Consider the following 22043-nt stretch of genomic DNA (forward strand, 5'->3'; position numbering starts at 1 on the left):
TTAGATACCTCCTCCGACAGCACTTATGGTTTGGCGCATGCGCTGCCGTTAGACACCCTTCAGGAGTCTTGGCCGTTGGGAATGACGGTTTGGGGCGGGGAGGTTGGGCGCATGCGCTGACGGTACACACCTCCTCAAACGTCGCTTGAAGTTTGGCGCATGCGCTGATCTTAGACACCCTTAAGGATCACTGGCGGGCGGTTGGGCATCACTAGCGGTTGGGCATCACTAGCGGTTGGGCACATGCGCTGGAGTTAGACACCCTTCAAGGATGAATAGCATTCAAGGAGAGTTTTCAGGGAGGAACACATTTCAGCAGAAGCGAAGAACCAGGTTCCAAAAAGCAGAGAGCATTGGAGTGTAAGAAAAACGCTTTCCCAGGAGGGCAGGCTCTGCAAAGGGGCCTAATGGGACTGAAGATAAAAGCAAACAGGCTTAGAAAAGAGAAATCTACCTGTTTTTTTTTTTTTTTTTAATTTATTCCATATTATTTTATTTATCCCCTAGGCAGATGGGAACTGCTCAACATTTTGGAGCAGTAAGGGATACTAACTGAGAAATGTGCTTTCCAGACGGTTCTTTGGCAACTCTAGGAAGAACAGATGAGTCGATTGGTTCAGGGCAGGGAAGAGACTAAAAGCAGAGTGAAGCTCTTCAACTAAGACCAGTTCATTTTCTCCTTGGTTTGAATTAGAAGTAGGGTCTGATGTTTGGAAGGGGTCTTAAAGGTCACTTGGTGCAACCTTGGACCCTGTGCCAGACAGTAATGGGAGGGTCACTGGGACACAGAAATGACCCAAGGGGTTAGTGAAGAGCTCAGCTCCACAGCAGACAGAGAGGTGCAGGCCTGGGCACCCATCCCTCCTGCCCAGTGAGCAGAGCAACCTCAGGCAACCTGAGGCAGGCTACTACTCTCTGGGTCTTGGTGCCCTTCTTTGTGAATATTAACTTTCAACGGACAGAGACGTAGTGATAACAAAATTATATCTCCTACCCACTGTAGCCTGGGCTACCTAAGGTGGTGCTGGTAGTAAAGAACCCACCTGCCAACACACGAGACATAGGAGACACGGATTTGATCCTTCAGTCAGGAAGATATCCTAGAGTAGAGCACGGCAACCCCCTCTAGTGTTCTTGCCTAGAGAATCCCATGGACAGAGGAGCTAGGAAGGCTGCAGTCTGTAGGACTGCACAGACTCAGACACAACTAAAATGACAGCACACGCCCCACTGTGGCCTAGCACGGGAGACACACACCACCTCTTGGTTGCAGCCAAAATCTTCCTGCTTTTTTCACTCATCCATAGGACCAAATTTCATCTCCTAAAAACACACAGGGCATGTTTGATACCAATTTCCTAAGACAAATACTAGAAGATAGAAACCATGTTGCCACAAGTCTTACCTTTGCTAAAGAACATTAAATATCACCCTCCTCAGATAACATATTTTCCAAAGCACTTATCTTTGCAATTCCTAATACATGTACTGTGATGCCTAAAATGGTCTTTAAAATAAAACCATATTCCTGTGTATCGTGAGGGTTAGGCTCTCACTAATGCAGTTCTGAGTATTTTACTCCTACAGAGTGAGTTCATTTGGCTAAGAGGAAGAGAGGGGCTCTGTTGCTGACCTCTAGAGACTTCTGAACCCTTTTGCATTCCTCCACACTCTAGTCTGACAAATTCTCAAGTGTACTCTAGGACAAGGCATTGGGAGAAAAAAAAAAAAAATGAGAACCACTGGTTTAAGACACATGTATCAGTGTTTGGCTGACTACCCAAAATAAATTACGATTAACAAGACTAAAATAACTTCAACACTTCATGTTAAAGAGGCAGGGATAAGCTCTCTCTAAGGCAGTGCATAAAAGAGCAGAGCAGTTTTCAGTACAAGCAGCCTGGTTTGGGGACCCTTGGCCTCCCATAGGAGGAAAGAAAGAAAACACGAGGGAGCGCATCATGCCTGTCCCATCAGTGTGGAGAACAGACTTCTTCTGCTTTTGAAAATGGGAGTCTCTCTTCCCTGACCCCACGGCCCACAGCAAACACACTCAGCAACATGCATTATTGACCCCTCACTCTGGACCAGGTTCTGTGTGAGGTCTTACAGATGGTAAGGTGATTAAACCATCACTGTTGCTCTCAAGCAGTTGGAAGTCTGACTGAGGAGACTGTTAGAGAACAAGAAAGATTAAGGCAATATAACCTGGTACATGAAACAAGGATAATCAGAACCTAGATTTTGTACTTAAGGTCTAAGCAGGGTCCAGAACTGCTGTTAAGACCTAGGGTGGAGATTTCATCCAAAGTGCCATTGGCAGTAGCAAGCAGTCACGGACAGCTCAAAACTAAAATTTCACAAGGATTTCACCAGGCTGAAATATCAGGCAGGGAATTCCAGGCCAATGGAATAACATGCCCAAAAGCTTACTGGTAGGAAAGCCCAAAGATTATCAAGGAAAAGGCAAATATACCTATGGGCTTTAAAATCCCTAAATCATGTGGAATCAAAGAAAGGCTTTTAACCATGGAAATTACACAAGAGATTAAGTGGAATCCTCCAGAACCGTGTAGAGAAGGAGGTGGAGGAGCGACTCCAGAGTCAGGGAGAGCTGTTAGAAGACATGAGACCAGGTCACAGGGAGCCCTGGATTAGGGCAGTGTCGTTAGGGATAGAGAAGAGATGGTGGGTTTGGTATATATTTTTGACAAATAGCCAAATCAAGATGTACCACATTCTTGAGTAAATATTTGAACATGACGCTGTGCTACCGTTGAGGGCCCAACAATTAAAGGAAAGGACGGGTCCTAATATCTCCCAGCACAGATATAGATGAACTACTGTGAAAGAGAGCCACCTTATTGAGGCATTTGTGCTGTGCAAAGATGCCAGGAGAAAATTAAATACTTTATTTCCCTATGTATTTATGAAGCACTTCACTCATCCCAAATTCTCATTTATTGACAGGCACCATAATACACTCCCTACATACATAATCTCATTTACTATCTTAAAAAAGCTTTTAAAAGCAAGTTTTATTATTTTACATATTTATAAACAATAAAGCCTAGTTTTATCGTTTAAGTACCTTGCCCAAAGTCACAGTTAATACATTCCTGGCTTACACATACAAAGGAGCAAAGCAAGAAAGTATTTCATCAAATATTAAATTGAATTTTAAAATGTCTGCATCCCAGAAGTTTATGTGGCCCAGTCTCTGACCATTAAATAAATCCCCAAAGGAGATAGTTTCTTTCATACATTGCTGGTGGAAATGAAAATTGGTGTGCTCCATCTGGAAGGGAATTTGGAGATAGTTAACAAAATTTCATACACACCGACCTTTTGACTCAGCAATTTCACTTCTAATCCAGCAGCTACACCTTCAAAAATATGAAAGTAAATGTGAACATTTCTTCAGCATTGCTTGCATATGCAAAATACTGGAAACAACCTAAATGTCCATAAATTGAAGAGTTACTGAATAAACTATACTCGATCCATACACTGAATGGTAGATAGCCGTTAAAAAAGAGAGGTGTGTGGGGGGTGGGGGGGACAACTTCCCCAAATTGGTATGGAATGACTTTAATGATCTGATTTTTAAGTGAAAAAGAGCTGTCTCAACTGTTTTCCGTAGAGTATGTTATAGCAAGAATCCTGTTAGGTCATTTTAGCCAGATCCCCTTTTTCTCCCCGTAATGTTTTCTCACCCACTGCCTTAGTCTCTGGCTATAAATCCCCATTGGTCCAGGTTGTATACAGAGTTGAGCCCAATCTCATGACTCCACTGTAAAATCCCACTACAGTGGTCCCTCCACCTACCATGATGGTCCTGAACAAAGTCTGCCTTACCATCTGTAACACACATCATGGAGTATTTTTTTCTTTAAGATTAGCAAATTTGTTTTTGATGCAAGACTGTGAGTTAGAAATTCGGAAACTAGTTTACATGTATACTTGGATTCTACTAAGTAAATCTGTGGTGAAAAATGTGGACCAAGTTTCTCCTAGTCAGAGAAAGGAGCTATAAATAAGGAAAGAAAGTGACAATAAATCCACTGATGTGGGACTGGGATTAGGACTATTAGTATGAACTCATAGTTGTAATATGTGTGTGCATAAATAGATACAGAAATGAATATATATGTATATTTTTCATTAGTAAATAAATCATTTCATAGCTATCTTTGCTGAGAAATCCTAGAAGCAGTAACATACCAGTAGTAATAACTATAAGTAGTGCCCATCTTTTGGTTTATAAATATCATTATTGGATAAAAGGAAATAGAGATCCTTAAAGATATAGGAAATTGGAGGACAGAAGCATTAAAAATTTTATGTGTAAGATGAGCCTGGAATATTTATGGAACCAAAAATTAGGAAAGAAATGTTCAACAAATGATGTGAACACGTTGAGAAAGACACATGGACTAAACTAAAAAAGCTCCCACTGACTAAATCTGGGACAGTTTAAGCAACAACATAAATACAAGGATAGTGATGGGTTATAACCCACAGACTAAAAAATATCCATGATCCATACTAATACAAAAAATAAATGAATAATAAGTGGAGATGAAGGACTTGCTCTTCTTTACAGTATAATTCAGTTAATAATTTTATAAGGAATGATGAATATTAAAAATGACCATTAGTAAACACCACAGTGAACATTGTTGCAGAGAAGTAATCATTGAAGGATGCTAAAGTTAATGGGCAAAAGTGAGATGAGAAACAGGGTATTTGAATAGTCTCAAAGTATCTCCCCACAAGACATTTATTCATGACAAATGTGAAAACACATTTACAGTGGGTAATTCTATCATTCAGCACCTTAACCAAGTGATCAAAATCGATATCATTAGTGGCACAAACTGCACTCATGCACCTTCTGAAATGATGCACAGACAAGGATAAAGGTCATAATATCACTTCAGTAGTGATCTTGCCAAAAATGCTTTATCCCTTCTAATCAGACAAATCCAGGCTGAGGGGCACATTAAGGTAACTAGTAGATTGTTGTTGTTTAGTTGCTAAGTCGTGTCCAACTCTTTGCAACCCCATGGACTGTATCCCATCAGCCTCTTCTGTCCATGGATTCCCCCAGGCAAGAATACTGGAGTGGGTTGCCATGTCCCTCTCCAGGAGATCTTCCCCACGCAGGTATCAAAGCCACATCCCCTGCATTGGTAGGTGGATTCTTTACCACTGAGCCAGCTGCTGCTGCTGCTGCTGCTAAGTCACTACAGTCGTGTCCGACTCTGTGTGACCCCATAGACGGCAGCCCACCAGGCTCCCCCATCCCTGGGATTCTCCAGGCAAGAACATTGGAGTGGGTTGCCATTTCCTTCTCCAATGCATGAAAGTGAAAAGTGAAAGGGAAGTCTCTCAGTCGTGTCCGACTCTTCGCGACCCCATGGACTGCAGCCTACCAGGCTCCTCCATCCATGGGATTTTCCAGGCAAGAGTACTGGAGTGGGGTTCCATCGCCTTCTCCAACTGAGGCAGCACTTCTCCAACTGAGGCAGCAGGGAAGCCCAATAAGCACTAGATAGTATTTCTCAAAAGTGTCAAGGTCATCGTGAAAAAGGAAAGAAAGAAGGAAGGAGGAGGCAAGAAAGGAAAGGCAGAAAAGAAAGTAACAAAAGACCAAAGATTTCACAGATTGGGCACACTAAAAAGACAGATAACTAAGTTAATCAAGAAGTCTAAACCAGATCCTAGACTGGAAAAAGGACTGATCCAGTTTAGTACAACAACTGATAAAATTCAAATATGGTCTATAATAACTACTACATCAATGTTAATTTCCTGATTTTAATCATTGTAATGTATAAGATATTCACATTAGTAGAAGCTGGTTGAAGGCATATGAGAATTTTGTATTATTTTCCCAGTTTCTGTAAGTCCTAAATTGTTTCAAAATAAGTGAAATACATACATATCCAAAATTCCAAAATGGTCTTATTGCTGTTGTTTAGTCATTAAGTCATGTCTGACTCTTTGTGAGCCCATAGACTGTAGCCTACCAGGCTCCTCTGCCCATGCAGTTTCCCAGGCTGGAGAATACTGGAGTGGGTTGCCATTTTCTTCTCCAAGAATCTTCCCAAGCTAGGGATCAAACCCATATCTCCTGCATTGGCAGCTGGGTTCTTTACCACTGAGCCACCAGGAAAGCCCACGTTAGTACCATACTGTTCTGGTTTTTACGGCTTTGTAGTGTATTTTGAAATTGAGAAGTCTGAGTCCTCCAACTTTGTTCTTTTTCTAAACTCTTTTGGCTATCCTGGGTCTCTGTATTTCCATAAGAATGTTAGGATCAGCTCATCAATTTCTGCAGAGATGCTGGGATTGTGTTGAATCTGTAGATCAATTTGCTGTCATGTGAATAATACTAAGTTTGTGATCTATCAGTATATGATATCTTTTCATTTATTTAGGTCTTCTTTAATGTCCATAAAAAACCTTTCTCTGGTTTAATACTGTTCATTTTTTAAAACTCTTCTTCCGTCTATGATTAACTTCTTTTGAACTTTACTCATTTAACATGGATCTGTTTCTGTATCTAATTATACTCCACGACCTATGTCTATTCTGCACTGATGCTGCACTATTTTACCTACAACAGCTCTGCAGGACATTTTGAAATCAGAAAAGGAAAGTCTTTCTATACTTCTAATAATTCGTTTTTCTCAAAATCTCTTGTCCTCAGTCATTCTCCCATATGAATGTCAAAATTATCTTAAGTTCTGAAAGAAAGAATTCCACCGCAATCTGAGTTGGAGGTACATGTTCCAGTTCATTTAAGGGACTGGACTCCTTTATAGCACTGAGAATACCTTTACTTGTTCAACTTTTCTGTTATTTGTTTTTCAACAATGTGTTATATTTTTCTTTACGGGTTCTGTGAGGGTTAATTTTGTGCATTACTTCTCACCCATACCTGATCAGGTGACATTTTAATGAGACTTTGGACTTGGAATCGATGTTGGAATGGCTTAAGACTTCTAGGGATGTCGAGATGAGGTGAGTGTATTTTAATAGCACATGACAAGGACATGAATCTGGGCGGGGGTGGACAAAAGATGGAATGTATAGACCAAACTGTTTGCCCTCAAAATGTATATACCAAAGCCCTAACCACTAATTTGACTGTATTTGGAGATAGGGTCTATACGGAGGTTAGTAGTTAAAAGAGGCCAAAGGGTGGGGCCTTAATCCAATAGGAAGTGTCCTTACAAAGAGAGGAAGAGACACCAGAACACTCTGTCTTTGTGTGTACACAGAGAAGAGGTTATGTGAGGACGTGACAGAGGGGCCTGGGGGGCTACAGTCCTGTCCATGGGGTCGCAGAGGAGTTGGACATGACTCAGTGACTGAACAACAACAACAATAGGAGGTGGCTGTCTACAAGACAGTAAGTCTGATCCAAACCAACCTTGACAAAATCTTGATTGTGGACTTCAACCCTCTAGAACTGTGAAAAAATATTAATTTCTGCTGTTTAAGGCACAAAGTGTGTGCTTTCCTGCTATGGTACCCTGCAGACTATTAGGGCTTAGTAGGTGGCACTAGTGGTAAAGAACTTGCCTGCCAACGCAGGAGACACAAGAGATGCTGGTTCAATTCCTGGGCTGGGAAGATATCCTGGAGGGAGGGCATAGCAACATACTCCAGTATTCTTGCCTGGAGAATCCCATGGACAGAGGAGCCTGGCGGGCTACAGTCCAAAGCGTTGCAAAGAGTTGGACACGACTGAAGCAACTTGGCACATATGCACACAGATTTACTAATATAAGGTCCTACACATTTCTTAATTTTTCCCAGAATTTGTTACTGTAATATTATTCAAGGCAATATCTGGAATTCAGGTTCTGAGACTTTTCTGCACCTATTACTAGTTCCTTTTTTTGAACTAGTTCAGTTCCTTTTCTTGAAGCCTGCTCGTAATGTTATTGCCTCACATGAGTTTATTTTGTAGCTTCTGTTATTTAGCTGTTTCATTCAAAGGGACCTGACCCTGGTTTACCTTCATATTGGAGGACAAAGATTTCCAAATGCTATCCTTGAGATCAGACATATACATTCATTTTAGAGACCAATCACATTTCTCCCCCAAAGTAAACAAACAAACAAAAAGTATTAGAAATGGTTGCTATATATTAGTCTCAAATTAAAAACAAAAAGTGGGGCTACAAATCAGTTACAATAGTACTAGCTTTTCAGTTTCTTTTTTCTAAGCTAATTTTATACTCGTCTTTGTGTCATATTTTTGTTGAGACAGTGTGTTGAAAAGCAGAGACGTTACTCTGCCACCAAAGGTCCATATAGTAAAGGCTCTGCTCTTCCCAAAGTTTGTGAGACCTGGACTGAAAGAAGGAAGAGCACCAAAGAATTGATGTCCTTGAACTATGGTGCTGCAGAAGACTCCTGAGAGTCCTATGGACAGCCAGGAGATCAAACTATTCAATCCTAAGGAAAATCAACCCTGAACATTCATTGGAAGGACTGATGCTGAAGCTGAAGCTCCAGTATTTTGGTCACCTGATGCAAACAGCCAACTCATTGGAAAAGCTGCTGATGCTAGGAAAGATTGAGGGCAGAAGGAGAAGAGGGCATCAGAGGATGTGATGGTTGGATGGCATCACCGACACAATAGTTTAAGTAAACTCTGAGAGTTGGTGATAGACAGGGAGGCCTGGTGTGCTGCAGTCCATGGCGTCACAGAGAGACGGACACGACTGAGCGACTGAACTGACTGAGGGACAGGGAGGCCTGGAGTGCTGTAGTCCATGGGGTTGCAGAGTGGGACATGACTAGGTGACTGAACAACAATAACACAGCTGATTGACAATATTGTGATAATTTCAGATGGCCAGAAAAGGGATTCAGCCATACACACACATGTATCCATTCTCCCCCAAACTCCTCTCCCATCCAGGCTGCCACATATCATGGAGTGGAATTCCTTGGGCTATACAGTAGGTCCTTGCTGGTTATCCATTTTAATTACAGCAGTGTAGCACTTTTTTCTAATCATCCATTTATCCCCTTTTACCAGAGATCTTCATCTCTTCATAAGGCTTAGAGTTACTGTTGAGGATCTTTCATTCCAACCTGAAGGACTCCCTGCTCAGGAAGGTTGGGTGGTGGAGAATTCTCGCACCTCTCATGAACTGGGAATGCCTTAATCACTGTTTCATTTTCGAAGGACAGTTTTGCTAAACATAGGATTCTTGGTTAACAGCTTCTTTCCTTCAACGTTTCAAAGACACTGACCCATGTCATCTGACTTCTGAGGCTCCCGATGAGAAATCTGCTCTTGATCCTCCTGGCATATCTTCTCTCAGCTTCATAAACATTAATAATGTGCTTTACCAGTGTCTCACACAATAGAACATTTTCCTGTAGTTACATCAAGTCAGTTAAATCATCATTTTGCAACCAGAGATTAAGGAAAAAGAACTGAATATTTCAAGTGTAGACATTATGAGGTCCTTTACTACTACTACTACTACTACTACTACTCAGCCGCTTCAGTCGCGTCTGACTCTGTGTGACCCCATAGACGGCGGCCCACCAGGCTCCACCATCCCTGGGGTTCTCCAGGCAAGAACACTGGACTGGGTTGCCATTTCCTTCTCCAATGCATGAAAGTGAAAAGTGAGAGTGAAGTCGCTCAGTCGTGTCTGACTCTTCGTGACCCCATGGACTACAGCCTACCAGGCTCCTCTGTCCATGGGATTTTCCAGGCAAGAGTACTGGACTGGGTTGCCATTGCCTTCTCCAATGAGGTCCTTTAAATTATTACTAATTATTCAAACTAGAAATGAAAAAGTTGCTGAAGCCTCCTACAGATTTTAATTTCTATCAAAGTGAATGCCAGTCTCTAATATATTAAAAGAAAAATCTCTTTGGGACCTTTTTCCTAAATGTAAAGGGGCCTTGAACCTGAAAAGGGAGAAAACCACTGGGTTTATCCCCAGCCATGATTGGTCCGTTGCTTGCTCTGACCGCACAGGGAATCACTTTGATGAAACTCACAAAACACCCTTTATAAGACCCCCAGCTGGGTGCAGATTTTGTCCACAGAGCCCAGGAAGCTGATTTTGGTGACCTGACGGCTGGACCTACAGTTAGCAAGCTTTTGTCCATGATTTTGTGATTTTGTTTATTTTTTCCTTTTACTCTCTTTTTTCTTTTTCTTTTTTTCCTTTGTTATTTTCTCATTTTTTAAATTTGTGTCTGATCATTTTTTTCTTTCAGTTTTAGTTTCTCCTCATTTTTTTTGTTTTTTTCCCATTTTTCCCCTTAGTTCTTTTTCTCATTTTATCTTATTTTTTTTAGTTAGTATAGCTAGTATTAAAGTTCTTTTTCTCATTTTATCTTATTTTTTTTAGTTAGTATAGCTAGTATTAGTAGAGAGAGTATCATTGATATAGTTAGAATATTTGGTATAGATAATATTGTTAGCATAGATAGTATAGTTAGTGTTAGCACTGTTAGTACCATTGGTATACTTAGCAAAAGTTTGTATAGTTAATACTTTATTAGCATAGTTAGTGTTAGCACTGTTAGCACAGTAGTGAGCATTAATATAGTTGTATAGCACTGTTTGCATATGCAGTATTGCTAGAACAGTTAGGATTCTTAGTGAGGGCTTAGTGGTAGTAAGTATACTTAGTGGTATAGTTAGCATAGTTAGGTAATTAGTATAGCTTAGTGGTAGTTAGTATAGTTAGGGACGCAGGACCTCATGGCCATCTCTGCTAACAAGATTGCTCATATTGATTATTATGACATGTTTCAGAAAATTGGTGAAGGCCACATTGCCAAAGTGAAGTTGGCCCAGCATGTTCTGACCAGGGGAGAGGTATCTATCAAGGCCATTAACAAGACAAATCAGAGCTTCTCCAGCCTAATGGAACTGTTTTCAGAGGTTAACAGCATGAGAATCTTAAACCACGAAAATATTGTCAAACTCCTGGAAGTGATTGATACTGAGGAGACTCTGTTTATACTATAGGAGTACCTCAGCGGGGGAGACGTGTTCACCCACTTGGAGGCCAAAGGCCGCGAGACGGATGGGGAGGTCCGAGGCCTATTCCACCAGGTGGTCTCGGCTCTGCAGCACTGCCACAAGGGAGCGAGGTGCACTGGGACTTGAAGCTGGGCAACCTCCTCCTCGATGCCAAAAACAACGTCAAGATCTCCGACTTTGGCTTTAGCGACCAGTGGCCCCCAGGAAAGAAGCCAGACACTTTCTGTGGCAGCCCTGCATTCACAGCCCCAGAACTCTTCCTGGGGAGGCCTTACACAGGCCCAGAGCAGGATGTGTGGAGCCTTGGCGGCATCCTATACACCATGGTAACTGGATCCCTCCCCTTCAGGGGACAAGATTTCTGGGAGCTGCGGCAGCGTGTGCTTAGGGGGCAGTACCATGTGCCCAAACATATAATGAGATAATAGACTTCTAGAAATAATGCTAACACACTCAATCTATCAACAGAGGTACTTTAGATGATGTTTGGCAGCATCCATGGCTGAACGTGGGCCAGGAGCCACTCCCAACAGCCTGTGAAGAGCACCCTGGGATGACAGTGGAGACGATACTGGGCTGGTGCAGGGACCAACTCCAGGGCTTAGACATAAGCAGCAGCAGTGACATGAATGAACCCAAGGTGAGGGCCCGCACCATCACTGTGAGGCCGGCCATGACCTCCAACCTCAGCAGCCAAGAACATAAGCCTACCCCCAGCCCTGAGATGTCCATGCTTATTCCTGCCTGGCTTTGGGAGACCATTCAGCAGCAAGAGAACCAGGAGTCAAGGGAGAAGACCAGAGAGCCTGCCACTCCCCCACCCTGCCCAAAGGTGAGGACCGTCACCTGCAGCCCAGCCCCTCCACTCTCAGTGCTCACGATGACAGCAGCGCCCTAGCCACTGACCACACTGGTGACTGCCACGACACGTGCGGGACCAGGCTCACCTGCGACACCTGCGGCAGGTGTGACAGCAGCCACACCCGTGATACCAGCGTTACCCACGGCACCAGAGATGCCTGTGACACCATCAGCACCTGCGACAGCTGCAATACCAGAGGTACCAGCCTCACCTGTGATGCCTGCAGCACCCGTGAAACCTGCCACACCTGGGATACCAGCCTCACCTATGACGCCCTAAGCACCCAGGCCACGACTGGGGTCTGCAACATATATGACACCCGTGGCACCATTGATACCCGCATCACCAGTGACACCTGCCTAACCCGTGACACCAGATTCATCCATGACTTCAATTGATGCTCGTGACATCAGTGAACCCATGATAGCTATGATACCAGCAGCACCAGCCTCACCCATGATGCCGGTGGCACCCATGACACAAGGGGCACCCGTGACACCAGCCACACCTGTGACATCAGCCTCACCTCTGACACCCTGAGCACCCAGGACACCACTGGGGCCTGCAACATACATGACACCCATGGCAACGGAGATACCTGTGACACCAGTGTCATGAGTGACACCTGCCTCACCCATGACACCAGAGGCACCTGTGACACCAGTGGTGACCATGGCACCCATGATACTCATGCTACCAACATGACCCGTGACACCAGGGGCACCCATGAGACCAGTGTCACCCATGGCACCCGGGTCACCCACAACACTCACAGAACCCATGGCACACAGGACAACCACATCACCTGTGACACCTGCAACACCAATGGTACCCATGACATCAGCAGTAAAGTCCCAGAAGGAACCCACTGCCTCCTGGATGTGCCTGATGCGGGAAGCTCCACCCTTGTTGGGCAACCCGAGAATATGTCCCCAGTCACTCCCTCTGGCCTCACCCAGAAAAAGAAGGGGGTGGCTGGGAGACTTTGGAGACGTATATTTAAATATCTTTTCTATGGGCTGCCCAGCAAGAGGGCTAATAATAAAGTGACACCAGAAACAGACAGTGGATGACCTGCCAAGCTCCCTGGGACCTGGTCATGTTCCCACCTGGATGATGGGATTCAAATCCAGAACCTCCACCACCTTCAGGAAAGCCTCCTATCCAAAACCCTGGCCAGCTCAGAAGATGCTCTGGAGTGGTCTGGGCGACGAGAAGAGGCACCACCCTGGCCAGGCTGCCCCTCCTCCCCTGCTGGGTGAAACTTCAGAGACTGGACTGTGCCCTGGGGCATGTCCCCCATTCCCCACACTTCTGTCTTTCATGTTGGTGGGGGTGGGTATAGTTATTGCCAACTCCTTGGTTCTTCTCTTGGTTCAGTCTTAAGTTGGTATAGTTAATAGTTTATTAGCATAGTTAGTGTAAGCACTATTAGCATAGTTGTGAGCAGTAGAATAGTTAGCAGCAACAGCATCATAGCACTGTGAGCATACCCAGTATTGTTAGAACACTTAGCATTCTTTTTGAGGGCTTAGCGGTACTTAGTATAGTTACTGGTATAGTTAGTATAGTTAGGTAATTAGTATAGCTTACTGGTAGTTACTATAGTTAGGGATGTAGGACCTAATGGCCATCTTTGCTAAAAAGGTGGCTCATATTGAAAATTATGAGATGCTTCACACAATTGGTGAAGTCCACTTTGCCAAAGTAAAGTTGGCCAGGCATGTTCTGACCATGGTAGTGGTAGCCATCAAGCCCATTAACAAGACAAATCAGAGCTTCTCCAGGCTCCAGGAACTGTTTTGAGAGGTTAATAGGCTAAGAATCGTAAACTACCCAAATATTGTGAAACTTCTTGAACTGATTGATACTGAGGAGACTCTGTTTATAGAAATGGAGTACCTCAGCGGGGGAGACGAGTTCACCCACATGGAGGCCAAAGGCCGCGAGACGGATGGGGAGGCCTGAGGCCCGTTCTGCCAGCTGGTCTCGGCTCTGCAGCACTGCCACCAGCGGGGCGTGGTACACGGGGACTTGAAGCTGGGCAACCTCCTCCTCGATGCCAACAATGAACCAAGATCTCCGACTTTAGCCTTAGCGACCAGAGGCCCCCAGAAAAGAAGCCAGACACTTTCTTCAGTAGCCCTGCGTTCATGGCCCCAGAACTCTTCCTGGGGAGGCCTTACACAGGCCCAGAGCTGGATGTGTGGAGCCTTGGCGGCATCCTATACACCATGGTAACTGGATCCCTCCCCTTCAGGGGACAAGATTTCTGGGAGCTGCGGCAGCGTGTATATAGGGGGCAGTACCATGTGCCCAAATATCTAATGAGATAATAGACTTCTAGAAATAATGCTAACACTCACCTACAAACAGAGGTACTTTAGATGATGTTTGGCAGCATCCATGGGTGAACGTGGGCCAGAAGGAGCCACTCCCACCAGCCTGTGAAGAGCACCCTGGGGTGACAGTGGAGACAATACTGGGCTGGTGCAGGGACCAAATCCATGGCTTTGACATAAGCAGTGGCAGTGACATGAATGAACCCAAGGTGAGGGCCCGCACCATCACTGTGAGTCTGGCCGTTTCCTCTGACCTCAGCAGTCAAGAACATACGTCTACACCCAGCCCTGACATGTTCATGTATTCCCGCCTGGCTTTGGGAGACTATTCAGCAGCAGGAAAACAGAAGTCAAGGAAGAAGACCAGAGAGCCTGCCATGCCCCAACCCTGCCCAGAAGCGAGGACAGTGACCCCCAGCTCAGCCCCTCCAGCTGTGACACCCGCGATGCCAGCAGCACGTGAGCTGCTGATGATGCGGGTGACCACCACGACACGTGCAGGACCAGGCCTCACCTGCGACACCTGTGGCAGGCGTGACAGCAGCCACACTCGTGATACCAGTGTTCCCGTGACACCAGAGATGCCTGCGACACCATCAGCACCTGCGACAGCTGCAATACCAGAGGTACCAGCCTCACCTGTGACGCCTGCAGAACCCGTGACACCAGCCACACCTGGGATACCAGCCTCACCTATGACGCCCTAAGCACACAGGACACCACTGGGGCCTGCAACAGAGATGACAAAAGACAAAAGAGACAAAAGACAAGACAAAAGAGAGCCTCTCCAGGTGCCAGAAACTGTTTTGAGGGGTTAACAGCCTGAGAATTTGGAACCACCCGAATACTGTGAAACTACTGCAGCAATTGATATTGAGGAGACTCTACTTATAGTAAAGGAGTACCTCAGCGGGAGAGACTTTTTCACCCACTTGGAGGCTAAACGCAGACGCTGAGGCCTGAGGCTCTTTCAGCGAATACTACAAGGGGAGTGGAAGCCATCAAGGTCATTAACAAGACAAACGGAGCAACTCCAGCCTCTAGGAACTGTTTTGAGAGTTTAAGAGCATGAGAATGTTCAAACACCCGAATATTGTGAAACTACTGGAACTGTTGCTTATAGTAATGGAGTACCTCAGCGGGGGAGATTTCTTTACCCACTTGGAGGCAAAAGACAGAGGCAGAGGCCCGAGGCCCGTTTCGCCAGCTGGTCTCGGCTCTGCAGCACTGCCACCAGCGGGGCATGGTGCTCAGGGACTTGAAGCTGGGCAACCTCTTCCTCGATGCCAACAACAACGTCAAGATCTCCAACTTCGTCTTTAACAACCAGTGGCCCCCAGGAAAGAAGATAGACACTTTCTGCGGCAGTCCCGTGTTCATGGCCCCAGAACTCCTCCTGGGGATGCCTTACACAGGCCCAGAGGTGGATGCATGTAGCCTCGGCGGTGTCCTGTACACCATGGTAAGTAGATCCCTCCCCTTCCGCGGACAAGATTTCTGGAAGCTCCAGCAGCGTGTGCTTAGAGGGCAGTAACACGTGCCCAAATACCTATCCAATGACATAACAGACTTCCTAGAAAGAATGCTAACGCTCAACCTACCAAGAGAGGTACGTTAGATGGTGTTGGGCATTCATGGGTGAACATGGGCCAGGAGGAGCAACTCCCACCAGCCTGTGAACAGCACTCCCACCCAGGACAACTCCTGGGCTCGGGCCTCCTCCTCCGTTACATCGTTTTTGGCCTCCAACAGGGTAGACAGGTCTTCCCATCTAATATATTCAATTACCAGAAAGAGTGAGATGATACTGAGCTGGTGGAGGGACCAGATCCAGGCCATAGACATACTCAGTGGTAGTACCGCGTGCACGTGAATGAACCCTACAAGGGGGCCCGCACCATCATTGTGAGGCCGGCTGTTTCCTCCAACCTCCGTATCCAAGAACATACACTTCCCGCCAGCCCTTAGCTGTCCATGCTTATTCCCGACTGATTTTGTCATACCATTCAGCAGCAGGAAACCAGGAGTCAAGGGAGAAGACCAGAGAGCCTGCCATGCCCCGACCCTGCCCAGAGGCGAGGACCGTCACCCCTAGCCTAGCCCCCTCCAGCCGCAACACCCGCGATGCCAGCAGTGCGTGAGGTACCGATCACCCTGGGAAACGCCAGAACACATGTGGGACCAGGCTCACCTGCCACACCTGTGGCAGGCGCGACAGCAGCCACACCCATGATACCAGCATTCCTGTGACACCAGAAATGCCTGCGACACCATCAGCACCTGCGACAGCTGCGATACCAGAGGTACCAGCCTCACCTGTGATGCCTGCAGCACCCGTGACACCAGCCACACCTGGGATACCAGCCTCATCTATGACGCCCTAAGCACCCAGGCCACCGCCAGCGCTTGCAACAATGATGACACCCGTGGCACCCACGATACCTGTTACACCAGTGACACCGGCCTCATCCATGACACCAGAGGCACCCGTGACACCAGAGGCACCTGCGACAGCTGCAGTACCAGTGGTACCAGCCTCACCTGTGATGCCTGCAACACCTGGGACCACAGGCACTCATGACACCAGTGGCCCCCGTGACACCAGGGGCTGCGTTGTCACCAGCCACACCCGTGACACCAACCTCACCTGTGATGCTCTAATCACCTGGGACACCGCAGGTGCCTGCAGCACAAATGGCATTCATGGCACCCACAATACCCGTGACACCTGCCTCACCTGTGACACCAGCATCATCCATGACTTCAATGATGCCTGTGACGCCAGTGAACCCATGATAGCTATGATACCAGCAGCACCAGCCTCACCCATGACGCCTGTGGCCCCCAGGACACAAGGGGCACCCATGACACCAGCCACACCTGTGACATCAGCCACACCTATGACGCCCTGAGCACCCAAGACACGACTGGGGCCTGCAACATACATGACACCGATGGCAACCGAGATACCTGTGACACCAGTGTCACCAGTGACACCTGCTTCACGCATGACACCAGAGGCACCCGTGACACCAGTGGTGACTATGGCACCCATGATAGTCTTGCTAGTAACGTCACCGTGACACCAGGGGCACTCACAACACAATGGCACCCATGGCAACTGTGATACATGGAACACCAGGGGCAACCGTGACACCAGTGTCACCCGTGGCACCCGTGTCGCTCACAACACTCACAGAACCCATGGCACACAGGACAACCACATCACCTGTTACACCTACAACAACAATGGCACCCATGACATCAGCGGTAAAGTCCCAGAAGGAACCCACTGCCGCCCGGAGGTGCCTGATGTGGGAAGCTCCACCTTTGTTGGGCAGCCTGAGAATGTGTCCCCAGTCACTCCCTCTGGCCTCACCCAGAAAAAGAAGGGGGTGGCTGGGAGAATTTGGAGATGTATATTTAAATATCTTTGCTATGGGCTTCCCAGCAAGAGGGCTAATACTAAAGTGATAAAAGAAACAGCCAATGGATGACCTGCCAAGCTCCCTGGGACCTGGTCATGTTCCCACCTGGATGACGGGATTCAAATCCAGCACCTCCACCACCTTCAGGAAAGCCTCCTATCCAAAACCCTGGCCAGCTCAGAGGATGCTCTGGAGTGGTCTGGGCGACCAGAAGAGGCACCACCCTGGCCTGGCTGCCTCTCCTCCCCTGCTGGGTGAAACTTCAGAGACTGGACTGTGCCCTGGGGCATGTCCCCCATCCCCCACACTTCTGTCTTTCATGTTGGTGGGGGAGGAGATAATGCTTGCCATCTCCTTGGTTCTTCATAGTCTTAATAAACTTTATGCTCCAGAAAGATGCATCACACTCTGTTTTGCCTTCTCTCTGGTTAGAGAAGTATGCAGTCATGTAGTACTTGGCGTTAATGACATTACAATTAGCACAATCATTCCCAAGAGCAACAACTGCTGCACTCCAGGGCAGACATGCAGAAAGAGTATTATCCCCCTGCACTGACATTACCTAATATTTTCAGAAGGGTTAAAGGGAACTTTTGATCCCTGCAGCCTGTGTTAAAGGGACAGGGATGTCTGGGATAGGCTAATAAGTCCTGTGAACCAGCCGGTGTGTGGTGTGGTCAGGTCCCCATGCAGATGAGTTTCTTGAATGTCCTGCAGGAGTTGGGTTCTCTCCTTCTCCCATGGGGAAGGGCCCTGATGTGTGAGGTGATTAAAAATTTTTTGATATAGATCACTTTTAAAGTCTACTGAACTTGCTACAATATTGCTTCTGTTTTATATTCTGGTTTTTCGGCCTGGAAGCATGTGGAATCTTTGCTCCCCAAACAGGCATTGAACCTGCAACCCGCTGCGCAGGAAGGTGAAGTCTTAACTACTGGACCACCAGGGAAGTCCCTCTTTTATCTTAATATTTTTGCTGTGTGGGTTTGACTACAAGGACTGGCTGACTATCAAAAATACTAGATTTGTCAGCGTTCCCTGGTTCCCTGGTTCAAGGAGCCACTGAACACAGGGGTGACTGGAACAGGGTCTTCTTCCCAGAGGCCTGGCTCTGGGGGCACACACTCTGGGGGCACACCCTCTCAGAGGCATCAGCTGCACCGTTCCGTGGGCTCTTGTGTGCTTACATGTCACTTGCTGAGTGCGCATTTCTTCACCACCAGCATGCAGAGCACTGGCCACTCGCCCGCGAGCCACCTCCTGGTACAGTCACAAAATGACCTACAAGATTCTAAGTCAATCAGGCTCTTTCTGCTTTTCTTCTCAGCTCTTAGCTCTTTGTTTTGTATATCAACAGTGTCACTGACTTTCTTTTCTTCTCTTCACCTGGATTCTGTAGCAAACGGGAGCCTAGGAACTGGCCCAGTATACAAGGATACTTCCCCTTTCTTCTCATTTCTTCATTACTGTCTCTCATTACTGTCTAACTTGACCCATGGGCCAAGTTAGTGAAAACAGATCTCTCACTGCAGAGGGGGAGAAAAACAGACATCGACACACCAAACTACAATTATGTTAATTGGATGGGAAGGAGAGGAAGACTTGAATGGATTCTTCCTCTACTCTAACACAAATGTAATCAGAGAGCAATGAACTCTGGATACATGGTACATCCTAATGGCAGTCAGGAAGAAATAAAGCAATCTGAGGTGAGGAGACGGGCTGGGCTGCTGGTCATCCCACATCTGAGATGATATTCTCAGCTGGCTTTTAGGTGAACCCTTCTATCTCAAATGAGGGACTTTAAGATTCGTTCACAGGATAACCACTTTCAGCCATCAATTTCTCTGATATACATCATTCATATGCACAGAGTTAAATGTGTTCATTTTGGATATTTCCTGAAATCCAACTCACTAATTCACAAAGCCTTGGGAGTATCTCCCTACAAGATGCTTATTAATTACAAAGTTGAACTTTAAATCTACATTGGAGAAACCTCACAGACACCACCTTAAACACATGGTCAAAGTCTACCTCACTAGTAATAAAATGTGTCAACCTCGTATACCTTTGTGGAGCTTCCCTGGTAGCTCAGCCATAAAGAATCTTCCTGCCAATGCAGGAGACATGGGTCTGAGTGTTCAATCCCTGGGTCAGGAAGGTCCCCTGGAGAAGGAAATGGCAACACACTCCAGTGTTCTTGCCTAGAAAATCCCATGGACAGAGGAGCCTGGCGGGCTACAGTCCATGGGGTTGCAAAGGAGTTGGACACAACTGAGCAACTAAACAACAACCTCATGCACCTCTGGATGTGACGCACCGGGAAGGGGATACTATCGTGTCTGTGCAGAGACCTTCCCAACCATCTCGTCCACACAGCGTAGTGAGCATAGTACCACGTCTCCTGTGTGCTGTCCTCCTGTGCATTTCCCTACTCTTACTCCAAATCATAGCAATGATGCCTGTGCATGTGGATGCTGAAATATCTTAAGTTCAGTTGACATTACCAACAACAATCATCAGACAATGGAACTGTGTTGATGCAAAACAAGCCCTCATTCTACTTGGGGAAAAATTCAATTAACAACGGAATCATGTAGAGCCACCCGGTGGTGATGGAGATTTAGTGGCATACTGCAGTTGAAAGCTGCCTGTAGTGGCCATGGGGCTATTTCCCCTTTATTCTTGCTTTGCCAGCCCGCAGCAACCATGCCTGGTTGCCACTCATCACAAATCAAATGAAACAAAAATCACCAGGGGTTAAAAAGCCTACACTGGATTATAGCCATGCCATTTAGAACATAAAATTTTACTGGTAATTGCATTCTGTTGAATAAATATCCTGACATCAGCTTATGGCATATTAGTATTCTGATGGTGATTATTTTCACTTAAATGTGTCTGCCTCTAAATAAAACAGGAAAGGGTACAATGACACGAGGTTTGGAGACGGAATGGATAGTCTGTTCGTTAAACCAGAGGTTCTGGCGTGGAGTTATGACTGTGGGTGAAATAAATTACACAGAGATTTATTTCATGTGATGTCTTTGCAAAATTATCTATTGAAGCCATAGACTTACAGTATTCAAACTCTGTTGTATATATATAGAGCCAGGGGCCAGAAGTACACACACTGAGGCTCTTTCCCAGACATTCTGTATTCGAATCTTTAGGAGCAGGACTCAGGAATCTACATTCTTAACACAGTTCTCAAGTCTTTCAGTGAACTGCCAGTTTGACGAATACTGTTCTAAATGTTTACCAGTCTTATTCCAAAGTATCAATGATTATTCAAGTATAAATTCATCTAAAAAACACAAAGTCTACCACTGGAAATAGACCAAGGAACAGCAAGTATGATTCTTGGGTCAAATCTGACTCAACAACTGTTCTTACATATAAAGTTTTATTGGAACACAACCATGTTTATTTGTTTACAAATTATCTACAGCTACTATATTTCTTCATTAAAAAAAAAATTTTTTTTTTTGTTACTTTCTTGTTAAAACGGCAGAAAGCAGTTGTGACAGAGACCGTATAACCTGCAAAGCCTGAAACAGTCACCACCTGGCCTTTGTGGAAAAAAGTTTGCCAACACCTGATATAAACAGATATCGGGGACTGAGGGACCAGGAAAGTGAGTAAACTAAGAGAGACAGGCAGGTTGAGCTGCTGGCTCCTGCCAAACTGTCAAATCCCTTCTTTGCTTTCTTCTTTTTTTTAAAGTGGTGGATGCACTCTGTAATGTTTGCAGATTTACTGAAATATAATTGATATATAATATTGTGGAAGTTCAAGGCATACCATGTAATTATTTGATACATGTATATACTAGAAACTTCCCAGGTGGCTCAGTGGTAAAGAACCAGCCTGCCAATGTAGGAGACACGGGTTTGATCACGGGTCAGTAAGATCCCCTGGAGAAGGAAATGGCAACCCACTCCAGTATTCTTGCCTGGGAAATCCCATGGGCAGAGGAGCCGGATGGGTGATAGTCCATGGGGTCTCCAAAGAGTCAGACATGACTGAGCACCTAAATAACAACAACAAAGTATGCTATAAAAGAATTTCCATAATAAGGTTAGTTCACACATCTTCCAGCTCATAGAATTACCCTTTTCTTTCTTTTTGTGGTCAAAACATTTAAGATCTACTCTTAACAACTCTCAAGTATACATTACAACACTCTATGGTATTATAGTCACCATGCTATATATTAGACCCCTAGAACTTAGTCATCTTATGTTTATGTCCTTCGACCAATACCTCCCAAGCGCCCTCCCCCCTCAAACAACAAACATTCCTCCAAGCATTTGGCATTTTTAGATTCCGCATACAAGTGAGATCGTACAGTATTTGTC

At 45.7% G+C, this 22043-nt stretch overlaps 1 protein-coding gene and 1 long non-coding RNA gene across 3 annotated transcripts in view; one reads left to right on the top strand and one right to left on the bottom strand.

Annotated features, from left to right (window-relative positions):
- Window positions 1-134, bottom strand: part of LOC139186875 (uncharacterized) — a 436582-nt gene extending 436448 nt beyond the window's left edge. The window contains exon 1 of the long non-coding RNA XR_011570543.1: window positions 9-134. This is a non-coding gene — a long non-coding RNA (uncharacterized lncRNA). The remainder of the gene's footprint in view (window positions 1-8) is intronic.
- Window positions 114-20776, top strand: LOC139186874 (NUAK family SNF1-like kinase 2). 2 transcript variants are annotated; one of them, XM_070802454.1, is made up of 2 exons: window positions 114-15713; window positions 16265-20776. In XM_070802454.1, exons 1-2 carry the CDS (start codon window positions 15495-15497, stop codon window positions 16349-16351), a joined length of 306 nt encoding a protein of 101 aa, XP_070658555.1. In that variant the 5' UTR covers window positions 114-15494; the 3' UTR covers window positions 16352-20776. The 2 variants fall into 2 exon arrangements, with proteins under 2 accessions (XP_070658555.1, XP_070658554.1); XM_070802453.1 differs by having other exon boundaries at window positions 118-15713; window positions 16262-20773.
- Window positions 20777-22043: the final 1267 nt, after the last annotated feature.

This window comes from Bos indicus, chromosome 14 (genome assembly GCF_029378745.1).
Source record: "Bos indicus isolate NIAB-ARS_2022 breed Sahiwal x Tharparkar chromosome 14, NIAB-ARS_B.indTharparkar_mat_pri_1.0, whole genome shotgun sequence".
NCBI classification, from domain to species: Eukaryota; Metazoa; Chordata; class Mammalia; order Artiodactyla; family Bovidae; genus Bos; species Bos indicus.